At 64.4% G+C, this 23,538-nt stretch overlaps 2 protein-coding genes across 3 annotated transcripts in view; both read left to right on the forward strand.

Annotated features, from left to right (window-relative positions):
• The window catches only part of NBEAL2 (neurobeachin like 2), a 32,639-nt gene extending 19,595 nt beyond the window's left edge, over positions 1-13,044 (forward strand). Inside the window, exons 27-55 of one of the 2 annotated variants that reach the window (XM_072854892.1) lie at positions 222-890; positions 969-1,147; positions 1,233-1,392; positions 2,759-2,896; positions 2,986-3,291; positions 3,507-3,656; positions 4,373-4,530; positions 4,612-4,736; positions 4,936-5,056; positions 5,142-5,299; positions 5,498-5,631; positions 5,726-5,833; positions 6,562-6,657; positions 6,739-6,863; positions 6,949-7,089; positions 7,172-7,302; positions 7,397-7,506; positions 7,613-7,730; positions 7,800-7,897; positions 7,982-8,098; positions 8,273-8,362; positions 8,481-8,590; positions 8,682-8,854; positions 9,122-9,216; positions 9,312-9,428; positions 9,505-9,666; positions 9,746-9,894; positions 9,990-10,125; positions 12,596-13,044. In XM_072854892.1, the coding sequence (XP_072710993.1) occupies positions 222-890; positions 969-1,147; positions 1,233-1,392; positions 2,759-2,896; positions 2,986-3,291; positions 3,507-3,656; positions 4,373-4,530; positions 4,612-4,736; positions 4,936-5,056; positions 5,142-5,299; positions 5,498-5,631; positions 5,726-5,833; positions 6,562-6,657; positions 6,739-6,863; positions 6,949-7,089; positions 7,172-7,302; positions 7,397-7,506; positions 7,613-7,730; positions 7,800-7,897; positions 7,982-8,098; positions 8,273-8,362; positions 8,481-8,590; positions 8,682-8,854; positions 9,122-9,216; positions 9,312-9,428; positions 9,505-9,666; positions 9,746-9,894; positions 9,990-10,125; positions 12,596-12,700 (4,479 nt within the window). In that variant the 3' untranslated portion in view covers positions 12,701-13,044. The remainder of the gene's footprint in view (positions 1-221; positions 891-968; positions 1,148-1,232; positions 1,393-2,758; positions 2,897-2,985; positions 3,292-3,506; positions 3,657-4,372; positions 4,531-4,611; positions 4,737-4,935; positions 5,057-5,141; positions 5,300-5,497; positions 5,632-5,725; positions 5,834-6,561; positions 6,658-6,738; positions 6,864-6,948; positions 7,090-7,171; positions 7,303-7,396; positions 7,507-7,612; positions 7,731-7,799; positions 7,898-7,981; positions 8,099-8,272; positions 8,363-8,480; positions 8,591-8,681; positions 8,855-9,121; positions 9,217-9,311; positions 9,429-9,504; positions 9,667-9,745; positions 9,895-9,989; positions 10,126-12,595) is intronic. The other variant, XM_072854893.1, reaches the window with a different exon arrangement.
• A 2,008-nt stretch (positions 13,045-15,052) lies between these two features.
• On the forward strand, positions 15,053-22,218 carry LOC140647206 (D-serine dehydratase-like). The gene is made up of 8 exons (XM_072851569.1): positions 15,053-15,072; positions 16,506-16,661; positions 17,279-17,559; positions 18,775-18,961; positions 21,468-21,589; positions 21,689-21,878; positions 21,949-22,054; positions 22,129-22,218. Exons 1-8 carry the CDS (start codon positions 15,053-15,055, stop codon positions 22,216-22,218), a joined length of 1,152 nt encoding a protein of 383 aa, XP_072707670.1.
• Positions 22,219-23,538: the final 1,320 nt, after the last annotated feature.

Raw genomic sequence — 23,538 nt, forward strand, 5'->3', positions numbered from 1 at the left:
TGACCAATGCGGGGAGCATGGGGATGGTGGTAACACCCCACGCACAGGGCTGCCGGCACGTGGACGTGCCAGCGTGGAGGTGGTGCAACCCCAGCACTCCATGATGGTTATGGGGGATCTGGGGTGCTCAAGCATCCTGCCCCTCGGAGGGGCCAACCCCCCAAGAGGCTACCAGGAGCTGGGGCAACATCATCGGATCTCTCCCCGGCTTTCTCTTGCAGCTCTTCCACTTGATCTATGCGCAGCAGGACATGGTGAAGCAGCTGGCGAGGTTGGCCGGTTGGCAGGACACGCTCACCAAGCTCTATGTCAAAGAGTCCTACGAGTCCCGCCAGCACAGCCTGAGCATCACGGGCAACGGGGGCTGCCTGGAGCTCCTCCGCCTCTCAGACCCCTCCGGCAAAGAGGGGATGAGCCCACTGCCGGCTGAGCTGCAGGAGCTGGACGTCTTCCTGCCGCTGGGCTACGAGGCCTCGGACCAGGAGCTCTCCGAGGGCTTCTCCGAACACTCCATCTCCCCGAGAGGCCGCACCAAGTCCTTCCACTCCTACAACTTCAAGTCTTTCGACTCCTCCGACCGGGCCAGCCGCTCATCCTCCAACCCCGGTGATGGTCCTCCCTTTGATGGTGTTTACCACCCGCTCTCGCCCTTCTCCACCTCACCCTTCGACTTGGGGCTCGACCTGGCCAGCACCAGCTCCATCGCCACGGCCGAGAGCGGCACGCAGACCCCCGCTAGCGGCCCCAGCACCCCCTCGCCCCTGGAGAGCTTCAAGCCTTTCCCGGGGATGCGAGCACGCAAGAGCTCCAGCCTCTCAAACGTCCTGGATGAGAGCAGCTACCAGGATGCGCTGCCCAGTGACAACGTTTCCAACACCAGCAACCCCCAGGTGAGCCCCAAACCATCGTGCCCACCACCCTGGGCTACGCTGGACACCAGACCTCTCACCCTTCCTCCCCGTTGGCAGCAAACACCCGAGGAGGAGCTGTGCAACCTCCTGACCAACATCGTCTTCTCGGTGACCTGGCGTGGGGTGGAGGGATGGGACGACGTGGCGTGGAGGGAACGCGGGCAGGTCTTCTCTGTCCTCACCAAGCTGGGGACGGCATGCGAGCTGGTGCGGCCCCCTGATGAGATCAAGCGCAGGTGAGTCCTGCCCAGGTCTGGAGCGAGGTCCAGGGGGTGTACCCCAAGGGAGGACCACCCTACGGAGCTGCTTGCTCTCCCGCAGCCTGCTGGAGATGATGCTGGAGTCGGCGTTGACGGACCTGAAGGAGTCGGGGCCGGCCGCCCTGCCCGGTCTCACCCACAACGCCCTCAAGCTGCTGCGGCTGCTCCAGGACTTCTTGTTCTCTGAGGGACACAACAACCAGGCCCTGTGGAGTGAGAAGGTGGGTGGGCACGAGCAGGGCGTCCTGGTCCCAAACCCGAGCTCTGAACCCTAATTGCTAACCCCTGGCCCCTGATGTTAGCCCTGCCCCTAAACCCTGCCCCTACCTGCAGCCCTTGAACCTAACCTTAGAAAATAACCTGCGCCTTAATCTTAAACCATAATGCTAACCCATAACCAGTAAATCCAACCCTAACTCCTAAACCTAACCCTAAACCTTAGCCCTAGCCCTACACCCTTGCCATAAACCCCAGCTCTAACCCTAAGCCTTAACCCTAAGCCTGCACCCTTGCTATGAAGCCCAATCCTATGCCCTAGCCCTAACCCCTAATCCTAAACCTTAACCCTAGCCCTACACTGTTACCATAAACACAATCCTATATTCTAACCCGGTATGCTAAAATCTGACCCTAAAACCTATCCCTAACTCATAACCCGGGGCTTAGGTTAGGGGTTAGGCTAACCCTAACCCTTGCTGTAAACCCTAACCCTGATCCTAAATCCTAACCCCTAATCCTAAACTTTAACCTTAACCCTACACCCTTACCATAAACCCAACCCCCTAGCCCTATACCCTAAGCCCTAACCCTAAACCATAACCCTAACTCATAACCTGTAAGTCTAACCCTAACCCTTGCTGTAAACCCTAACCGTACACTCTTGCTGTAAAACCTGACCCTAATTCCTAACCCTAACCCCTAATCCTAAACTTTAACCTTAACCCTACGCCCTTACTGTGAACCAAACCTAAGCCCTATACCCTAAGCTCTAACCCTAAACCATAACCCTAACTCATAACCATACCTCCTAAATCCTAATCCTAAACCTTACCTCTACACCCTTGCCATAAACCTCAGCCCTAACCCCAATTCTATACCCTAGCCTTAACCCCAATCCCAACCCTTAAACCTAACCCTACAACCTTGCTGTAAACCGAAATCCTAATCCTATACCCTGAGCTCTAACCTTAACTCATAATTTGTAAATCTAACCGTACCTCCTAAATACTAATCTTAAACCTTAACCCTACATCCTTGCCATAAACTTCAGCCCTAACCCCAATCCTCTACCCTAGCCCTAACCCCGGTCCTAACCCTTAACCCTAACCCTACACCCTTACCATAAACCCATACCCTAAGCCCCAACCTATAACGCTGATGCCAAACCCTGATTCGTTCGCATTCGGGTTATGGGCTGGACCTCTGCCCTACCCCTAAACCCTAATCCTAACCCCTACCCGTAACCCATGTCAAGCAAAGCCGAGGGTGGCTGGGTGCTGGGGACAGACCTGGTGGCTTTGCACCTGGCCAGCTGGAGAAGTGGGGGGGTGCGTGGCTGGGCGGGGGGCTCACTGTGCCCCCCCCCAGATCTACGAGGGGGTGAGCAGTCTGCTGGACAAGCTGGGCGTCTGGTACCACCTGGCCAACGGCACCTCCGACCTCAAGGAGATGGCCCAGACGGGTCTACGCATCCTCGTGGGCTACATCATGCTGCAGGACCCCCAGGTGAGTCAAGCCTTCCTGGGGCTCGGGGTGAGACCCCAGCCCTTGGGACAGGGCAGGTGACCCCATCCGATGTCCCATGTCCCCCCCAGCTGCACTCGCTGGCATACGTGAAGCTGCACAGCCTGCTGCAGACCGCCTCGGCCCCCAAAAAGGACGAGGCTTGCTACCTGCTGGGCAAGCTGGAGACCCCGCTGCGACGTTCGCTGGACGCCAAGTCGGAGACCTTCTCCTGGTTGGTGCCCATCGTCCGGACGCTCATGGACCAGTGCTACGAGACCCTGCAGCTGCAGCTCTTCCTGCCCTCGCTGCCCCCCACCAACGGCAGCCCCACTTTCTATGAGGACTTCCAGCTCTTCTGCACCACCCCGGAGTGGAGGGGCTTCATCGAGAAGCACGTGGGTGCCATGGGGCATGGGGTGGCATCGCTGCTGGGGGAACACCTTCCCAGGCTTAGAGATGGGTCTGTGCTGTGGCAGGGTCCCCATGCCACCGCCGGGTTGGGACAGCCTGCAGGGTGACCTCCAGGACAGGGATGCTCATAGCCTGGATGATGGTTGCTGGGTGCCAAGCCCTACAAACGTCTCCCCTCTTGTCGCGGTTCTCTCTGTAGGTGCAGCCCACCATGGCCCAGTTTGAGATGGACACCTTCGCCAAGAGCCACGACCACATGTCCAATTTCTGGAACGCTTGCTATGACGCCATGATGAGCAGCTCCCAGCGGCGGGAGCAGGAGAAGGCAGCCAGCCGCAAGATGTTCCAGGTACTGCCTGCTCCTCACCCCTAGGACGTCACCCTGGGGATGTGCTCCTCATCCTGGGGACATGCTCCTCATCCCAAGGATGTCACCCAGGGGATGTGCTCCTCACTCTGGGGATGTCATCCTAGGGATGTGCTCCTCTCCCTGGGGATATTAATCCTGGGGATGTGCTCCTCATCTCCAGGATGTCATCCTAGGGACATCCTCCTCACCCTCGGGACATGGTCCTCAGGATGTGCTCCTCACCCCGGGACATCATCCTGGGGATGTGCTCCTCAGCCCAAGGACATCACCCAGGGGACATGCTCCTCGCTCTGGGGATGTCATCCTGAGGGCATGCTCCTCACCCTGGGGACATTAATCCTGGGGATGTGCTCTTCATCCCAGGGACATCATCCTGGGGACATGCTCCTTACCCTGGGGACATTGCCCTCAGGAAGTGCTCCTGACCCTGGGGACATTGTTATGGAAATGTGCTCCTCATCCCAGGAACATCACCCTGAGGGTGTGCTCATCATGCTGGGGATGTGCTCCTCGCGCTGGGGACATGCTCCTCACCCAGGGACACATCCTGGGGACGTGCTTCTCACCCCAACTCCATCATCCTGGGGACATTCTCCTTGCCCTGGGGATGTCACTCCATGGACATGCTCCTTGCCTTGGGGATGTCCCCAAGCCCCCAGCCATGCTGTCACTTCACTCTCCTGCTCCCTTGGCAGGAGCTGGTGCTGGAGCCGGCGGCGAAGCGCTCCAAGGCAGAAAACGCCCGGCACGCCAACGTGCTCAAGCAGGCCAACAACCACCACAGCACCGTGCTGAAGCAGTGGCGGTCCCTGTGCCGCCTCCTTACCTCGCCCCGCTCCGCCTGGGCTGACCGGTGAGCCCCCGCCTCGGTCCCCGGGGAGGGGTGGCATGGCTGGGGGTCCCTGGGGTGCCTCACCCCCCACCTGCCCCCCAGGAACCCACCGGAGGTTCGCTGGAAACTATCAAGTGCTGAGACCTATTCCCGGATGAGGCTGAAGCTGGTGCCCAACCTGAATTTTGACCAACACTTGGAGGCCAGCGCCCTACGGGACAACCTGGGTGAGGCTGATGGGAGTGGGGCACCCAGGGGCCCCCCCCATGGCAAGGGGGTGCCACCGGTTGGATGCACGTGGTGGGGTTGAGCTGGCAGCTGTCATGGACCCCGTTGGGGTTGCAGGGTGGGATGGGGAACCCTCACAGGACTCGTCCTCCAGCCGTGGGTGGCTGGGGGTGTCTGCTGACCCTCTCCTTGTTTCAGGAGCCGACCACCTCCACAGCCCCACCGAGTCCCTCCCGCTCGCCATGGCCAAGGAGGCCAAGGTGAGCGAGCTGGAGGATGACCAGCTGGCTGAGGAGGACCTTCCCGTCCTGGACAACCAGTGAGTGTCCCCATCCCCTGCCGTGGCACTGGCTCGCCCAGGCTGGGGGTGTCACCGGAGTCTCCTCACCGCTGGTGTCACCCAGGGCTGAGCCCAAGGAGCAGAACCAGCGGGAGAAGCTGGTGGTCTCGGAGGACTGCGAGCTCATCACGACAGTGGCTGTCGTCCCTGGCCGCCTGGAGGTGACGACCCAGCACGTCTACTTCTACGACGGCAGCAGCGAGAAGGAGGAGACGGAGGGAGGTAACAGCACGTGCTCTCTGGGGGTCCCTGCAGCAAGGTGGGGTGAGGAACCCCTCCACCCATCCCATCTCCTCCAGAAGCCCATCACGCCGGGTGCTGGCCATTTGGGGCGATGCTGGCCTGCATCCCTGCCTTGGGATTTGGGGTCCGGCTGGACAGTGATGCCCACCGGGCTCTGTGCCCCCTCCATCTCGGCAGGGATCGGTTACGACTTCAAGCGCCCCTTGTCCCACCTGCGCGAGGTCCACCTGCGCCGGTACAATCTGCGCCGCTCCGCGCTTGAGCTCTTCTTCATCGACCAGGCCAACTACTTCCTCAACTTCAAAAAAAAGGTGGTGGCACCCTTTTCTCCTACCCCAAACCCCTCCCGGGGCCGCGGCACTACCCAGGCTCCGGCCACTCCACGTCCTGCCTGCGTCCCCCCAGGTGAGAAACAAGGTGTACTCCTCCATCCTCGGCCTGCGTCCCCCCAACCAGATCTACTTCGGCAGCCGGTCGCCCCAGGAGCTGCTGAAAGCCTCGGGGCTCACCCAGGTACCAGCCCCACCTTGCCCACCCCTGCCCCATATCTCTCCTTCCCGGATGGCAAGCATGGGTTGGAGATGACCATGGGACCAGGGATGGCTGTGGGATGGAAATGGCCATGGGACCAGGGATGGCCGTGGGACCAGGGATGGCCGTGGGATGGAGATGGCCATGGGACCTGGGATGGCCTTGGGACCAGGGATGGCTGTGGGACGGAGATGGCCTTGGGACCAGGGATGGCTGTGGGATGGAGATGGCCTTGGGACCAGGGATGGCTGTGGGATGGGGACATCCATGGCACCAGGGATGGCCATGGGAACAGGGACGTCCGTGGGACCAGGGATGGTCTGGAACCAGGGGTGGCCATGGGATGGGGATGGCTGTGGGACCTGTGATGGCCATGGGATGGGGATGGCCATGGGACCAGGGATGGCCATGGGATGGAGATGGCCATGGGACCTGGGATGGCCATGGGACCAGGGATGGCTGTGGGATTGAGATGGCCATGGGAACAGGGACGTCCGTGGGACCTGTGATGGCCATGGGACCAGGGATGGCTGTGGGATTGAGATGGCCATGGGACCAGGGATGTCCGTGGGACCAGGGATGGCCATGGGACCAGGGATGGCCATGGGATGGGGATGGCCATAGGACCAGGGATGGCTGTGGGAGGGTGGGGGTGTCTGCCCCCTCTTCTGCTCCCCCAGCCCATCTCAACCACCCTCCCTTCACTCCAGAAATGGGTCCTGCGGGAGATCTCCAACTTCGAGTACCTCATGCAGCTGAACACGATCGCGGGACGCACCTACAACGACCTCTCCCAGTACCCCGTGGTGAGCCCCCCGTGTGTGTCCCCACCCCCCAGCGAGCCCAGGCCCCCCCCCCAGCCTCACCCACCTCCTGCACCCACCCAGTTCCCCTGGATCCTGAGCGATTACGTCTCGGAGACCCTCGACCTCACCAACCCGGCCGTATTTCGGGACCTGTCCAAGCCCATCGGGGTGGCCAACGAGCGGCACGCCCGGGACGTGAAGGAGAAGTGAGTGTGTTCCCAAAAAAGGAGGGACGGGGGACATGGGGACCGCCTAGCCGGCTCCCGGTGGACCACCAGACCTCACCTCCAGGTACGAGAGCTTCGAGGATCCCACGGGCACCGTGGACAAATTCCACTACGGCACGCACTACTCCAACGCGGCGGGCGTCATGCACTACCTGATCCGCACCGAGCCCTTCACCACCCTCCACATCCAGCTGCAGAGCGGCAGGTGGGCACCCAGCGGGGGGACCCTGGGGAGGGGACCTAGCGGGAGGACGAGCGGGCTCCGACCGGGTGTCCTGTGCCACCAGGTTTGACTGCTCGGACCGGCAGTTCCATTCGGTGCCGGCGGCGTGGCAAGCCCGCATGGAGAACCCCGTGGACGTCAAGGAGCTCATCCCCGAGTTCTTCTACTTCCCCGAGTTCCTGGAGAACCAGAATGGTATGGGGCACCCATCGTCCCCACCATGGGGACAGCACCCATGGGAGCATGGCAGGGGTCGGTGTCCCTCACCCCCTGCCTGCCCTGCCTGCAGGCTTCGACCTGGGCTGCCTGCAGCTCTCCAACGAGAAGGTGGGCGACGTGGTGCTGCCCCGGTGGGCGCACTCCCATGAGGACTTCATCTACCAGCACCGTAAAGCCTTGGTGAGATGATGGAGCCCATCCCAATCCCTCCTCTGCTCCCACCCCGGGGGGGGTCGTTATGGGGGGTGGCGGGCGTTCCTGGTCCTGATGCCCCATCCTTGGACAGGAGTCAGAGTACGTCTCGGCCCACCTCCACGAGTGGATTGACCTCATTTTTGGGTACAAGCAACGAGGCCCGGACGCTGTGGAGGCCCTCAACGTCTTCTACTACTGCACCTACGAGGGTGAGCTGTGGGGCAGGGAGGTGGGGGGGCACCTGCCAGGTGGGCCCCCATGACCATCCTCATCCCCAGGGGCCGTGGACCTGGACGCCATCGCTGATGAGACGCAGAGGAAGGCTCTGGAGGGCATCATCAGCAACTTCGGGCAGACGCCCTGCCAACTGCTCAAGGTAGCTCATACCCCACCTCCCCCAAAAAATAGCCCCTTTTGGGGGACCACCCCCCTTCTCATGGGTTCCCTCACCCCCCTCCAGGAGCCCCATCCTGCCCGACTGTCAGCAGAGAGCGCTGCCCGGCGGCTAGCCCGCCTCGACACCCGCTCGCCCAACGTCTTTGAGAACCTGGACCAGCTCAAGTCCTTCTTTGTGGAGGTGAGGACATCCCTGAGGGGTCCCTGGCCAGGACTGGGGTGGTGGTGGTGGCCAGGAGGCCACCTCCATGGGATGGAGAAGAGGGTGAGGGTGGGGATGGAGAAGGGGATGAGGGTGGGGATGGAGAAGGGGATGAGGGTGGGGGTGGAGACACCAGTTGCTGTCTCCCTCCAGGGCATCAGCGATGGGGTAGCCCTGGTGCAAGCCGTGGTCCCCAAGAACCAGGCACACTCCTTCATCACTCAGGGATCACCCGACATCCTGGTGAGTGTGGGGAAACTGAGGCACGGGTGCGTGCTGCTGACCTGAGGGGACTGGGACCAAACCCCAGGAGGGCTCCAGTGGTGGTAGCTGTGTCACCTCCATCTCCATCTCTTCCCAGGTCACCGTGAGTGCCAACGGCTTGTTGGGGACCCACAACTGGTTGCCCTATGACAAGAACATCTCCAACTACTTCAGCTTCACCAAAGACCCCACCGTCTCCAACGCAAAGTGAGTTGACGCATGGTCCCCAGGGATGGTCTCCAAAGGTGCCACCGGCCCACCCATGGCTCTGCCACCATCCCATGTCCCTCCCCACCAGGACCCAGCGCTTTCTGCAGGGCCCCTTCGCACCCGGCGTGGACCTGTGCTCCCGCACGCTGGCGGTGTCCCCCGATGGGAAGCTGCTCTTCAGCGGGGGACACTGGGACAACAGCCTCCGCGTCACCTCGCTGGCCAAAGGGAAGGTCGTTGGGCACATGACCCGGCACATAGGTACGTCCTCCTCCAACGACGAAGGTCCAATGATGCCCCAATGGGTTTGCAGGGGGGAGGCAGGGGATGTAGGAGCAGGTAGGGGACATCTCCCGGTGTCCCCCATCTTCTGGGGACAGTCCAGGCTCTATCATGGAGCCGGGCTGGGGTTAGGGTTAGCAGCATCTCCACACCCCAAAACACGTCTTGGTGCCATCCCACGAGGCTGGGGTACCAAGCACGGTGGGACGGGACCAGCAGCTCATGGTGTCCCTCTGGGTGTCACAGATGTGGTCACCTGCCTGGCGCTTGACCTCTGCGGCATCTACCTCATTTCTGGGTCTCGGGACACCACCTGCATGGTGTGGCAGGTCCTACAGCAGGTAGGGGGTTGGCCCTTCACCCCATCCAGAGCGCGGGGGTGCTTGCAGTGGGCACTGCCACCAGGTCACTGAGGTCCCCGTGTCCCCAACGCCAGGGTGGGTTTTCCAGCGGCTTGGCTCCCAAACCCATCCAGGTCTTGTACGGCCACGATGCCGAGGTGACGTGCGTGGCCATCAGCACCGAGCTGGACATGGCGGTGTCGGGCTCCAAGGTGAGCTGGGGTGGTGGGGTGGGTGGCAGGGTGGGCAGTGCCACCATCACCGCCCCACGTCCCCTTCCTCCCGTAGGATGGCACCATCATCATCCACACCATCCGCCGGGGTCTCTTCATTCGGACCCTGCGGCCGCCCAGCGAGACCTCACCACCCGCCGAACTCTCCTACCTGGCCGTGGGGCCGGAGGGGCAGGTGGTCGCCCAGACCACCGTGGGTCAACGAGCCTGCTTGAAGGTATGGCCAGGTTGTCCCTGTGTCCTCCCCGTCGTCACCGTCAGCGTGTGTGTGTCCCCCTCTTTGCTCTGTCTTTCAGGACAGGTTTGCGTTGCACCTCTACTCGGTGAACGGGAAGCACCTCTCCTCCGTCCCGCTGGACGAGGAGGTGACGGCCATGTGCCTGACGGAGGAGTTCGTGGTGCTGGGGACCATGCAGTGCGGGCTGGAGATCCGTGACCTCCAAAGGTGAGGGCTACCACCCACCTTGTCCCACCCCAGCCACCCCGTTGGGGTGCCTGGAGGGCTCAAGGGGTCCCATCCCACCACTCGTCTTCTGACAGCCTCAGGGCGGCCGTGCCCCCCGTGCCCATGCGGGTGCCCGTCCACAGCGTGTCCGTCACCAAGGAGAAGAGTCACATCTTGGTGGGGTTGGAGGATGGCAAGCTCATCGTGGTGGGGGCTGGGCAGCCCGCCGAGGTGAGCGTGGACCCTCACCCTAGGTGGTGGTGGGGCTGGGGGCAGTCATGCCTTGGTGACCACTGGGTGCTGCTGGGCTGGGGACCTCTGCTTGTCCTCCTTGCTCTCCAGGGGAACAGGGGTGGGGTGGGGTGGGGTGGGATGGGGGAGATACGGGGAAAGGGATAGGGGAAAGGGAGGGGATGGAGGTGGAGATGGAGATAGGGAACGGGGTGGAGATGGAGAGGGGGATAGGGAACGGGATGAAGATAGGGAACGGGATGAAGATGGAGATGGAGGTAGAGATAGGGAAGGGGGTGGAGATGCAGATAGGGGATGGGGGTGGAGATAGGGAAGGGGATGGGGGTGGAGATAGGGAAGGGGATGGAGGTGGAGGTAGGGAAGGGGATGGAGGTGGAGGTAGGGAAGGGGATGGAGGTGGAGGTAGGGAAGGGGATGGAGATAGGGAACGGGGTGGAGATAGGGAACGGGATGAAGATAGGGAACGGGATGAAGATAGGAAAGGGGATGGAGGTGGAGATGGAGGTAGGGAAGGGGATGGAGATGGAGGTAGGGAAGGGGATGGAGATGGAGGTAGGGAAGGAGGTGGAGGTGGAGGTAGGGAAGGAGGTGGAGGTGGAGATGGAGGTAGGGAAGGAGGTGGAGGTGGAGATGGAGGTAGGGAAGGAGGTGGAGGTGGAGGTGGAGATGGAGGTGGAGGTGGAGATGGAGGTGGAGGTGGAGGTGGAGGTGGAGGTGGAGATGGAGGTGGAGATGGAGGTAGGGAAGGAGGTGGAGGTGGAGATGGAGGTAGGGAAGGAGGTGGAGGTGGAGATGGAGGTAGGGAAGGAGGTGGAGGTGGAGATGGAGGAAGGGAAGGAGGTGGAGGTGGAGATGGAGGTAGGGAACAGGGTGGAGACAGAGGTGGAGACAGGGAAGGCAGTGGCGGGTAGATGGCGATGAGGAAGGTGTTGGGAAAGGGATGGGGGTGCAGATGGGGACGGGGATGGTGATGGGAGAAGGGATGGGGATAGGGATTTGGAAGGGAAGGGGATGAGGGTGGGGGAGCAAAGGCTGGGGTTTGGGAGGGGCTGGGTGAGGGGGAAGGGCTGGGGGTGCTGGGTGTTTGGAAGAGGATGGGGATGGAGAAGGGGGTGAGGGTGGGGATGGAGAAGGTGAGGATGGAGGTGGAGAAGGGGATGAGGGTGGGGATGGAGAAGGGGTTGAGGGTGGAGGTGGAGAAGGGGATGAGGGTGGGGATGGAGAAGGGGTGAGGATGGAGGTGGAGAAGGGGATGAGGGTGGAGGTGGAGAAGGGGGTGAGGGTGGGGATGGAGAAGGGGTGAGGGTGGAGGTGGAGAAGGGGATGAGGGTGGAGGTGGAGAAGGGGGTGAGGGTGGAGGTGGAGAAGAGGGGTGAGGGTGGGGATGGAGAAAAGGGTGAGGATGGAGATGGAGAGGATGAGGGTGGAGAAGAACAGGGTGAGGGTGGGGATGGAGAAGGGGGTGAGGATGGAGGTGGAGAAGGGGTGAGGGTGGGGATGGAGAAGGCGGTGAGGGTGGAGGTGGAGAAGGGGGTGAGGGTGGGGATGGAGAAGGGGGAGAGGATGGAGGTGGAGAAGGGGGTGAGGGTGGGGATGGAGAAGGGGGTGGAGGTGGAGAAGGGGGTGAGGGTGGGGATGGAGAAGGGGGTGAGGGTGGAGATGGAGAAGGGGTGAGGGTGGAGGTGGAGAAGGGGGTGAGGGTGGGGATGGAGAAGGTGAGGATGGAAGTGGAGAAGGGGATGAGGGTGGGGATGGAGATGGAGGAGGTGAGGATGGAGGTGGAGAAAAGGGTGAGGATGGAGGTGGAGAGGATGAGGATGGAGGTAGAGAAGGGGTGAGGATGGAGATGGAGAGGATGAGGGTGGGGATGGAGAAGGGGGTGGGGGTGGAGAAGGGGGTGAGGGTGGGGGTGGAGAAGGGGGTGAGGGTGGAGAAGAGGGGTGGGGTGGAGAAGGGGGTGGAGATGGAGAAGGGGTGGAGGTGGAGAAGGGGGTGAGGGTGGAGATGGAGAAGGGGTGAGGGTGGAGGTGGAGAAGGGGGTGAGGGTGGAGGTGGAGAAGGGGGTGAGGGTGGGGATGGAGAAGGTGAGGATGGAAGTGGAGAAGGGGATGAGGGTGGGGATGGAGATGGAGAAGGTGAGGATGGAGGTGGAGAAAAGGGTGAGGATGGAGGTGGAGAGGATGAGGATGGAGGTGGAGAAGGGGGTGAGGATGGAGATGGAGAGGATGAGGGTGGGGATGGAGAAGGGGGTGGGGGTGGAGAAGGGGGTGAGGGTGGAGGTGGAGAAGGGGGTGGAGGTGGAGAAGGGGGTGAGGGTGGAGGTGGAGAAGGGGGTGAGGGTGGGGATGGAGAAGGGGTGAGGGTGGGGATGGCGAAGGCGGTGAGGGAGGAGAAGGGGATGTGGCAGGGGCCAGGGACAGGGGGTGGGTGCTCACCCCCGCCCACCCAGGTGCGGCCGGGCCAGTTCCACCGGCGGCTGTGGCGTTCCACGCGGCACATCTCCCAGGTCTCGGCCGGCGAGACCGAGTACAACCGCGCCGAGGGCAAGTCCTAGCCTGGCGCCCACCCGCGCCCACCCCGGCTGCCCCGTGCCCCCCGCAGCACGGCGAGAGGGGGGGACCCCTGCGCCCCGCGAAGCGGGGGGGGGGGGGGGTCGGGGAGCCCCACGCTGTCTGCTCAGCCCCATCGCCCGTGGCCTTATCCAGCCCCCCCCCAAATTTTAGGGGGACGCGTCCCCCCCGTCCCGCAGAGGGACGGGGGAGAGGAGGAGGCGGGGGACCCCTCGCTGGGAAGGGGGGTGCCACGTCCCCCCCCCGCCGCGCCCGCTGGCCAGGAGCCGGCCGGTGTGTCCCCCCGCCCCTTTTATTTTTTTTTTCTATCCATTTTTAGATATTTTACAGAAAAAAAAATTAATAATAATAATAATAATATATCTATGGGAAATAAACGCCTGCAAGGCCCTTGTCTGCCCCGCGCTGGATGGGGGTGTGTGTCCCCCCCCCGGTGCGTCCCCCCCCCGTGTGTCCCGTCCCCCCGGGGGGGGGGGGGACCTGCCCTCCGTAGCAGGGCCTGGCCGGGCTGGGACATGGGGACACACGTGTCACGAGTGCGGGGGTCTCAGCTGCCCTGCACCCACGTGTCATGAGCATGGGGGGTCTCAGCAGCCCTGCACCCACGTGTCATGAGTGCGGGGGGTCTCAGCAGCCCGGTTCCCCTGTGTCATGAGTGGGGGGGGTCTCAGCAGCCGTAGCTCCATGTGTCACAAGTGTGGGAGGTCTCAGCGGCCCAGTTCCCATATGTCACGAGTGTGGGAGGTCTCAGCAGCCCTGTTCCCATGTGTCATGAGTGTGGGGGGTCTCAGCAGCCGTGCACTCGTGTCACAAGCGTGGGGGGTCTTAGCAGCCATGTACCCATGTGTCATGAGTGGGGGGTCTCAGCAGCCGTGCACCCATGTGTCACAACACTGGGGAGGGCTCAAGAGCCATGCACCCACATGTCATGAGTGTGGGGGTCTCAGCAGCCCTAGCCCCATTTGTCATGAGTGGGGGGGGGTCTCAGCAACTGTACACCCACGTGTCACAAGTGGGGGCGGGGGGCTCAGCAGCTGTGTACCCACGTGTGACGAGCATGAGGGGTCTCAGCAGCCGAGCACCCATGTGTCAGGGGTGGGGGGGTCTCAGCAGCCCGGTTCCCCTGTGTCACGAGACTGGGGGGGTCTCAAGAGCCGTGCACCCACGTGTCATGAGTGGGGGGGGCTCTCAGCAGCCGTAGCCCCAGGTGTCACAAGCGTGGGGGGGTCTCAGCAGCCATGTGCATACGTGTCACGACTGTAAGGGGTCTCAGCAGCCGTGCACCCACATGTCACGAGTGGGGGGGGGTCTCAGCAGCCATGTGCATACGTGTCACGACTGTAAGGGGTCTCAGCAGCCCTGCACCCACGTCTCATGAGTGGGAGGGATCTCAGTAGCCCTGTACACGTGTTATGAGCATGGGGGGTCTCAGCAGCCGTGCACCCATGTGTCACGAGCATGGGGGGGTCTCAGCAGCCGCGTATCCATGTGCCATGGACATGGTTGGGGCTCAGCTGCCTTGTACCCACGTGTCACGAGTGTGGGGGGTCTCAGCAGCCATAGCCCCATGTGTCACGAGCATGGGGGGTGTCAGCAGCTGTGCACCCATGTGTCACAAGCGTGGGGGGTCTCAGCAGCCATGCACCCCTGTGTCACGAGTGTGGGGGGTCTCAGCTGCCCTGCACCCATGTGTCACGAGTGTGGGGGTCTCAGCAGCCGTGCACCCATGTGTCACGACTATGGGGGGTCTCAGCTGCCCTGCACCTCTGTGTCACGAGTGTGGGGGTCTCAGCTGCCCTACACCCATGTGTCACGAGCATGGGGGGTCTCAGCAGCCGTGCACTCCTGCGTCACGCACACGGGGCAGCTGGGCTCTCAGCAGCCATGTGCACACATGTCACGAGCACGTGCGGCCTCAGCCCTCAGCAACCCTGTGCCCACGTGTCATGAACGTGCCAGGTCTCAGCAGCCACGCACCCACGTGTCATGAGCACGGGAGGTCTCAGCAGCCCCAGGCACATGGAGCACGAGCATTCCAGGTCTCAGCCGTCCTTCCTCGGCCCCCCACGGACACGGGGCTCCGTAGCCAGCCGCTGTCCCCAGGGAGCTGGCAGGCTGTCCCTGTGCTGTCCCGGGGAGGCTGAATGTCCCCGGCCGCGGTGCCCGTGTCCTCCCCTGCCCCTGCCACCCCCGGGGGGGCCCCATGGCCGGCAGCGACCTCTGTCCCCAGCCAAGGCTGGCTGCGGGTGCCCACGGCGTCACGTGGAGCGGGCACCAGCGAGGCCACCAGAGCCACCGGAGCCGAGCCGGGAGCAGCCACAGCGCCGGACGGAGGGATGGACGGACGGACAGACAGGTGGGCAGGGGGAGGGATGGGTGCTCAGGGTGCCACCGGGACCTTCACCCCAGACAGCCTGCGGTGGGTGCCCCAGGTGTTGGTGGGGACACCGAGGTCACTCCCCGGAGGGCCCGGGTGTCCCCATCCCACCTGGCCCTGGACAAGTGTCCCTGTCCCCGCGTCCTGGGCCCAGGTGGCCCAGTCCCATGTGTCCCAGTCCCAGGTGGCCGTTTCCAGTGTCCCAGTCTCGGGCATCCCTGTCCCAGGTGTCCCTGTTGCCAGTGTCCCTAGCCTAGGTGACCCAGGTGTCCCAGTCCCAGGTGTCCCAGTCCCAGATGTCCCAGTCCCAAGTGTCCCTGCCCCAGGTGTCCCAGTCCCAGGTGTCCCAGTCCCAGGTGTCCCAGTCCCAGGTTTCCCAGTCCCACTTGTCCCTGTTCCCAGTCTCCCTGTCCCAGGTGTCCGTATCCCAGGTGTCCCAGTCCCAGATGTCCCAGTCCCAAGTGTCCTGGTCCCATATGTCCCTCTCCAGGTGTCCCACTCCCCAGTTTCCCACTCCCAGATGTCCCAGTCCCAGGTGATCCACGTGTCCCTGTCCCAGATGTCCCAGTCCCAGGTGTCCCAGTCCCAAGTGTCCCAGTCCCAGGTGTCCCAGTCCCAGGTTTCCCAGTCCCACTTGTCCCTGCTCCCAGTGTCCCTGTTCGAGGTGACCCAGGTGTCCCACTCGCCGGTTTCCCAGTCCCATAGGTCCCAGTCCCAGGTGACCCAGGTGTTCCAGTCCCAGGTGTCCCAGTCCCAGCTGTCCCTGTCCCAAGTGTCCCTGTCCCAGGTTTCCATATCCCAGGTGTCCCTGCCCCACACATCCCAGTCCCATATGTCCCTCCCCCAGGTGACCCAGCCCCAGATGTCCCAGTCCCAGGTTTCCCAGTCCCAGGTGTCCCAGTCCCAGGTGTCCCAGTCCCACTTGTCCCTGCTCCCAGTGTCCCTGTTCGAGGTGACCCAGGTGTCCCACTCCCCGGTTTCCCAGTCCCAGATGTCCCAGTCCCAAGTGTCCGCCTGAGACCGAGGGAACCCCCAGGTTTGTGCCCAGCGGTGGGGACACCCCTGGGCTGCCCCAGCACCACCCCCACCCAAAGCACCCCTGGGCGCTGGGTCCCGTGGGGGGGCTCAGCCCACTGGCCCCCAGCCCCCAATCCCCACCCAAGGGGCAGGGACCCACAGCAGCCACCTCTGTGCCCGCAGGGGAGGGGTGGGTGCAGGTTTGGGTGCAGGGGTGGGTGCAAAGTGGATGCCGGATGAGTCCAGGGTGGGTGCAAGGGTTTTTTTTGGGGGGTGCATAGTGGGTACGGGTTTGGAGGGGTGGTGGGTGCATGGTGGGTGCGGGGCTGGGTGCAGGTTTGGGTGCAGGTTTGGGTGCAGGGCTGGGTGCAGGGCAGGTTCCCCCCCCTCCACAGCACCAGCATTTGGCTGGGGGCCCCCCTGGAGCAGCTGCCCACCCCGGCGCTGACCCTGGACCGGGCGACGATGCGGCTCAACGCCGAGCGCATGCGGGAACGCTGCCGGGCCCTCGGCCTCCGCCTGCGCCCCCACGTCAAAACCCACAAGACGCTGTGAGTGTGTCCCCCCACACCCCCAGCATCCCCCCAGCATCCCCCAACATCCCCCACCCTCCTCCCCAGCAACCCCCAGCATCCTCCCCAGCATCCCCCACCTTCCTCCCCATCATCCCTCCCAGTAACCCCCAGCATCTCCCCATCCTCCCCCAAAAATCCCCCAACATCCCCCCAGCATCTCCCCAGCATCCCCCAACACCCCTCCAGCATCCTCCCAGTATCCCTCCCAGCATCCCCCATCCTCCCCCTCAGCAACCCCCGCCTTCCCCCAGTATCCCCCAGTATCCCCCAGCATCCTCCCCAGCACCCCCCATCCTCCCCCATCCTCCTCCCCAGCATCCCCCACCTTCCTCCCCATCATCCCTCCCAGTAACCCCCCAGCATCCTCCCCAGTATCCCCCACCTTCCTCCCCATCGTGCCCCCCCAGTATCCTCCCAGCATCCTCCCCAGTGTCCCCCACCTTCTCCCCGCAGCAACCCCCAGCATCCTCCCAGCACCCCCACCTCCCCCCAGTATCCCCCAGTATCCCCCCTTCTCCCCCAGCATCCCCCAACATCCCCCCCAGGCACCCCCTTAGCACCCCCCATCACCCCTCCCTCCACCCCTCCCCCAGAGAAGGTGCCGAGCTGGCGACGGGCGGCACCCGCCGCGGCATCGTGGTCTCCACCTTGGCCGAAGCCCGGTTCTTCGCGGCGGGGGGCTTCGATGACATCCTCTACGCCTACCCGCTGCCGGGGGGGCGGCTGGAGGAGTGCGCTGCCCTGGCCCAGCACCTCCAAACCTTCCAGCTCCTCCTCGACAGCCCCCAGGCCCTGGGTCTCCTGCGCCAGCACCCGCTGCCCGCCGGCAAGCGCTGGCTCGTCTGGCTCAAGCTCGACTGCGGGAACGGCAGGGGTAGGTGGCCCCCCAAAAGTAACCCCCACACACCCCAAATCCCACCGGCGTCTGGGATCCCACCGGCGTCTGGGATCCCACCAACGTCTGGGATCCCACCAACGTCTGGGATGCCACCAGTGGCTGGGATCCCACCAGTGTCTGGGATCCCACCTGCATCTGGGATCCCACCAGTGTCTGGGATCCCACCAACGTCTGGGATCCCACTGGTGTCTGGGATCCCACCAGCCTCTGGGATCCCACCAACATCTGGGATCCCACCGGTGTCTGGGATCCCACCAGTGTCTGGGATCCCACCAACATCTGGGATCCCACCAACATCTGGGATCCCACCGGTGTCTGGGATCCCACCAGTGTCTGGGATCCCACCAACATCTGGGATCCCACCAACATCTGGGATCCCACCAGTGTCTGGGATCCCACTGGTGTCTGGGATCCCACCTGCATCTGGGATCCCACCAGTGTCTGGGATCCCACCAACGTCTGGGATCCCACCGGTGTCTGGGATCCCACCTGAATCTGGGATCCCACTGGTGTCTGGGATCCCACCAGTGTCTGGGATCCCACCAACATCTGGCATCCCACTGGTGTCTGGGATCCCACCAGTGTCTGGGATCCCACCGGTGTCTGGGGTGCTGTGGGGTGGGGGGACGCGGAGGTGGGACATCGCGCGTTCTCGCCAAGGGTGGTTCCATCCACCCAGCCCAGGATGCTCCATGGGGTGCCATGCTCCATGTGTCCCCCCCCAGCCCCAGCAGCTCAACCAGGATGGGACATTCAAGACCCCCCCCCAATGTCATTCTTCAAGGGTGCTCCATGGGGCAGGGGTGCCCCATAACCCCCAGGATGGGGCATTTAAGACACACCCCCCCAAAAGCCATTATTCAAGCATGCTCCATGGAAGGGGACCCCATGTCCCCCCAGCAGCTCAACCAGGATGGGACATTCAAGACCCCCCCCCCAATGTCATTCTTCAAGGGTGCTCCATGGGGAGAGCCCCCATAACCCCCCACGATGGGACATTTCAGCCCCCCAAACCCCATCTTCACCCACCCACCCCCAGGACGCTCCGTGGGGGTGATGCCCCCGTCCCCCAAGCCCCCGTCTCCACCATCTCACCCAACATGGGGCACCAAAGCCCCCCCCACCCCACCCCACCCCACCCCAGCACCCACACCCCCGAGCCACGCTGGGACCCTCCTCCTGGCCCGGCAGCCGGCGTGCGGCCCACGGACCCCGGTGCGGTGGCCCTGGCCCGGGCCATCGCCGAGGAGGCACCAGAGGAGGTGACACTGGTGGGGGTCTACGCTCACTGCGGGGACACCTACGGCTGCCGCGATGTCCCCGCCATCCAAGCCATCGCTCGGGCCACCACCGCCGCCGTGCTTGACTTCGTCACCGCGTGAGTGTCCCAAACCCAGGGATGGGCAGAGTTAAGGGGATTTGGGGGGGGGGGAGGGGTGCAAGCTGGCCACCATGGGGGAGGGGGGTGTCCCCCACCCCATAAAACCCCGGTGCCTGGTTGTAAATGCAAATGCCCCCCATAAAAGGGGGCCCTACAAAGCCCCCCCGGGGCGCCGGAGGAGGATGCCGGCAGCTCCGCTCACCTTTGATGTGGCTTTGGTGGCAGGTTGTGACCTGTGTCATTGTCATCCCCCCCCGCCCCCGCCTTGTCACCCTTTTGTCCCAGCGGGGTTTTTGCATCCCGCAGGGAATTGCTGCCGGATGGTCCCCCCTTGGGGGGGGGGGGGTGTCAGTGGGGTCCCCCAGGACCCCCATCCCCTGTGCATGGGGCCGTGCTCCCCTGGGGACCCCTCCTGGGGGGTCTCCGGTCCCACCCCTCTCTGTTGTGGCACCGGTTTGCAGTGGGGAAACTGAGGCACGCGGGGAAACCTGCTGCCCCCCCGCCTCCCCTTTAAAATCGGGGGGGCTGCTCTGCCCCCCCCCCCACGCCTCGATGAGCCCCACGGTCCCAGAGGGGCCAGGGAGAGCGGGGGAGGGGTGTGACACCCCCCCCCCCCATGTGGGGACATGGCACCCCCTCGCCACATGGCCTTTGAATATATGGGGGGGGGGGATGGGACACATCTGGGCTGCTCGGGCACATCTGGGAAGATCTTGGGCACATCTGGGGGTGCCCGGGAACATCGGGGGGTCCGCAGCACAGCTAAGGGTGCCCTGGCACAGCTGGGCCTGGTGCCAGGCACATCTGCAGCCGGTCCCAAGCACATCTGGTGGGTGCTCTGGCACATCTGGGAGGGGTCCAGGAACATCTGGGAGGGGTCCGGGAACATCTGGGGGAGCTCGGCCATACTCGGGGGGGTGCTCGAGCCCATCTGTGGGCTCCTGCGCACATCTGTGGGTGCTCTGAGCCATCGGAGGGGGTCCCTGGAACATCTGGGGATGTTTTAACACATCTGGGGAGAGCTCAGGCCCATATAGGTGGATCTCAGGCACATCTGGGGGCTCCCGAGCACATCTGGGAGTGCCCTGGCACATCTGGGGGGGCTCTGACATACCTGGGGGATCCCAGGCCCATGTGGGGGGAACCTCTGGCACATCTGGGGATGTCCTGGTACATCTGAGGGGGTCCCAGGCACAGCTGGGGTTGCTATGGCATGTCTGGGGGGTCCCATGCACATCTGGATGGATCTCTGGCACATCTGGGGCCACCTGGGCACATCTGGTGGCACCCTGGCACATCTTGGGGGTCTCCAGCATATCGGGGGGGTCTCTTGCACTTCTGGGGCCTCCCAGAACCATCTGAAGGGGTCTCCAACACATCTGGGGGTGCAGTGGCACATCTGGGGGCTCCCAGACATGTCTGGGAGTGCTTTAAAACATCTGGGGGGTCTCCAGCTCCATGTGGGTGAACCTCAGGCACATTTGGGCATGCCTGGGCACATCTGGGGGTGGGCCCAGGCACATCTGGAGGGGTGCTCTGGCGTATCTGGGGGGGGTGATCTGCCTTGGGTGTTTGGGGGCTCGCTATTGCATCTGGGGGCTCTCTGGCACATCTGGATGGCATCCAGGCACAGCTGGCTGGTCCCCAGCACATCTCAGGGTCCTCCTGGCGCACCGCAGTGGGGGGGGGGGTGTTCTGCCACATCTGGATGGCTCCCTTGAACATCTGGGGGTCTCCCTCGCACATCTGGGGCTCCCTGGGGCATCAGCACCTCTGGTCGCTCTCCTGGGGTGCCCAGGGGTGATGGACCCAGCTCTGGTCCCACTCCCATGGCACCCAAGGGTGATGGACCCACCTCTGGTCCCGCTCCCATGGCACCCAAGGGTGATGGACCCAGCTCTGGTCCCGCTCCCATGGTTCTCAAGGTTGATGGACCCAGCTCTGGTCCTGCTCCTGTGACACCAGGGGTGATGGACCCACCTCTGATCTTGTTCCCCATGGTGCCTGGCGCAGGGGGTGATGGCCCCACCTCTGGTCCTGCTCCTCTGGCACCCAAGGGTGATGGACCCACCTCTGGTCCTGTTCCCATGGTGACCAGGGGTGATGGACCCATCTCTGGTCCCACTCCCATGGCACCTGGGGGTGATGGACCCAGCTCTGGTCCTGCTCCTGTGACACCAGGGGTGATGGACCCACCTCTGATCTTGTTCCTCATGGTGCCTGGCGCAGGGGGTGATGGCCCCACCTCTGGTCCTGGTCCTCTGGCACCCAAGGGTGATGGACCCACCTCTGGTCCTGCTCCCATGGCACCTGGGGGTGATGGACCCAGCTCTGGTCCTGCTCCTGTGACACCAGGGGTGATGGACCCACCTCTGATTTTGTTCCCCATGGTGCCTGGGGTGGGGGAGTGATGGCCCCACCTCTGCTCCCACTCCCACGGTGCCTGGGGGTGATGTCCCCCTGGCCATGCCCTGGCCGCTCAGAGGGTCCCGTGTGCCGGCAGGCTGCGGCGGGCGGGCGTGCCGTGTCCCCAGGCCAGCATCGGCTCCACGCCGTCCTGCAGCCACCCGGTGCCAGAGATGGCCCAGCTCACCGAGCTCCACCCAGGCAACTACCTCTTCTACGGTGAGTGGGTTGGGGGTCTTGGGACCACCCCCCAACCCTGGTGTGACCCCCCCAGGGTGGGACGCACCCCAACCCGGGCTGGGCACCCTCTTCTCCCAGACCTTCAGCAGACCCTGCTGGGTTCCTGTCACCCGGAGGATGTGGCCATCCGTGTCCTCACCAGGGTCATCGGTCACTATCCCCACCGCAACCAGCTCCTGGTGGACTGCGGGTGGGCCGCCCTCAGCCTCCATGGCCGGGACCAGGCGCCCACGGGCTGCGCCGCCATCGAGGGGCACCCTCAGCTCAGGTGGGCGCCGTGGGTGGCACGGGTGGGGGTGACACAGCCGGGTGGGCGACGTGACGGCGTGTCCCCGCAGGCTGGTGGGGCTGACGCAGGAGCACGGGCAGGTGGAAGCCATCGACGGCCGGTTGGATTTCGGGCGCTTCCCGTTGGGCAGCATCCTGGCTCTCATCCCCTTCCATGTGAGTACCCGCCCTGCCATGCCACGCCCGGCCACGCCCGGTCACGCCCGGCTCAGCATCCCTACCCACTGCAGGCCTGCGCCACCGCCGCCATGCACCCCGTCTACTACGTCCACGCCGGTGGGAAGGTGGTGGAGCTCTGGCACCCCGTCCGCGGCTGGTAGGGAGGAGAGCGGGGAGCTGCCGGGGCGCCGCGCCCACGCCGGGACCCTGCACCCACACCAAGGCCATGCACCCACACCGGGGTGCTGCACCCATGCCAAGGTCTTGCATCCACGCCAAGATCCTGCACCCACGCCAAGACTCTGCACCCACACCGAGACCCCGCACCCACGCCAAGACTCTGCACCCATGCCAGGGGGTTGCTGCACCCACGCCAGCGTCCTGCACCCACACCAAGGCCATGCACTCACATCAGGGCGCTGCGCCCATGCTGGGGTGCTGCGCCCGTGCCAAGGTCTTGCATCCATACCAAGACCCTGCACCCACACCCATGCTGGGGTGCTGCACCCACGCCGAGACTCCGCACCCACACCAGGGTTCTGCACCCACACCGAGACCCTGCACCCACACCAAGGCCCTGCACCCATGCTGCGACCCACGCCAAGACCCTGCACCCACAACAAGACTGTGCACCCATGCCAGGGTCCTGCAACCATCTTGGGGTGCTGCACCCATGCCGAGCCTGCGCACCCGCACCAAGAACCTGCACCCACACCAGGGTGCTGCATCCGCACCGGCGTGTTGCACCCATGCCGAAACCCCTCACCCACGCCGGGGTCCTGCACCCACACCAAGGCCCTGCACCCACTCCGGGGTGCTGCACCCCCCTCCCCACACCGGCCTCAATAAAGCTGCTTTTCCCATTTCCAGGCACTTTTGCCCCCGGGGCTGAGAGGCGACAGGGAGGTGGCGGGGGGGGACACGGTCCCCCCGGTCCCAGCGTGACCGGGTGAAAGCGGCCCGCTCCGGCCCAGTTTGGGCCAGTCCAGTCCCCGCCCGGGCGGTGGCCACCGGGCCGGCCCGGAGCGGGACCCGAACCGGAGGCTGGGCCGGAGCGGACCCGAACCCAGCCGAGCCGAGAGGGGCGGAGCTCCGCGCGGAGCCCCGCCCCGCCCCGCCGCTCGCAGCCAATGGTGGAGCGCCCCGCCCTGCCCGGCCCGGGGCGAGCCGCTCCCAGCCCAGCCCAGCCGAGTGGGACCGGAGGGAGCCGAGCGGAGCCGAGCGGAGCCGGACCGGACCGAGCGGAGCCGAACCGAGGCGGAGCGGAGCGGCGCCGGCCGGGACCGGAGCGGCTCGGGGCAGTTCGGAGCGGCTCGGAGCGGCTCGGAGCAGTTCGGAGCAGTTCGGAGCGGCTCGGAGCGGCTCGGAGCGGAGCGAGCGGGTCCCGGGGCCGGGCCCGGGTCTCCGCGATGCGGCGGGGCCGGGCGGTGCGGCCGCTCCTGCGGCTGCCGGTGCCGCTGCCGGTGCCGGTGCCGGTGCCG

Source organism: Ciconia boyciana, chromosome 2 (assembly GCF_034638445.1).
Source record: "Ciconia boyciana chromosome 2, ASM3463844v1, whole genome shotgun sequence".
Lineage (NCBI taxonomy): Eukaryota > Metazoa > Chordata > Aves > Ciconiiformes > Ciconiidae > Ciconia > Ciconia boyciana.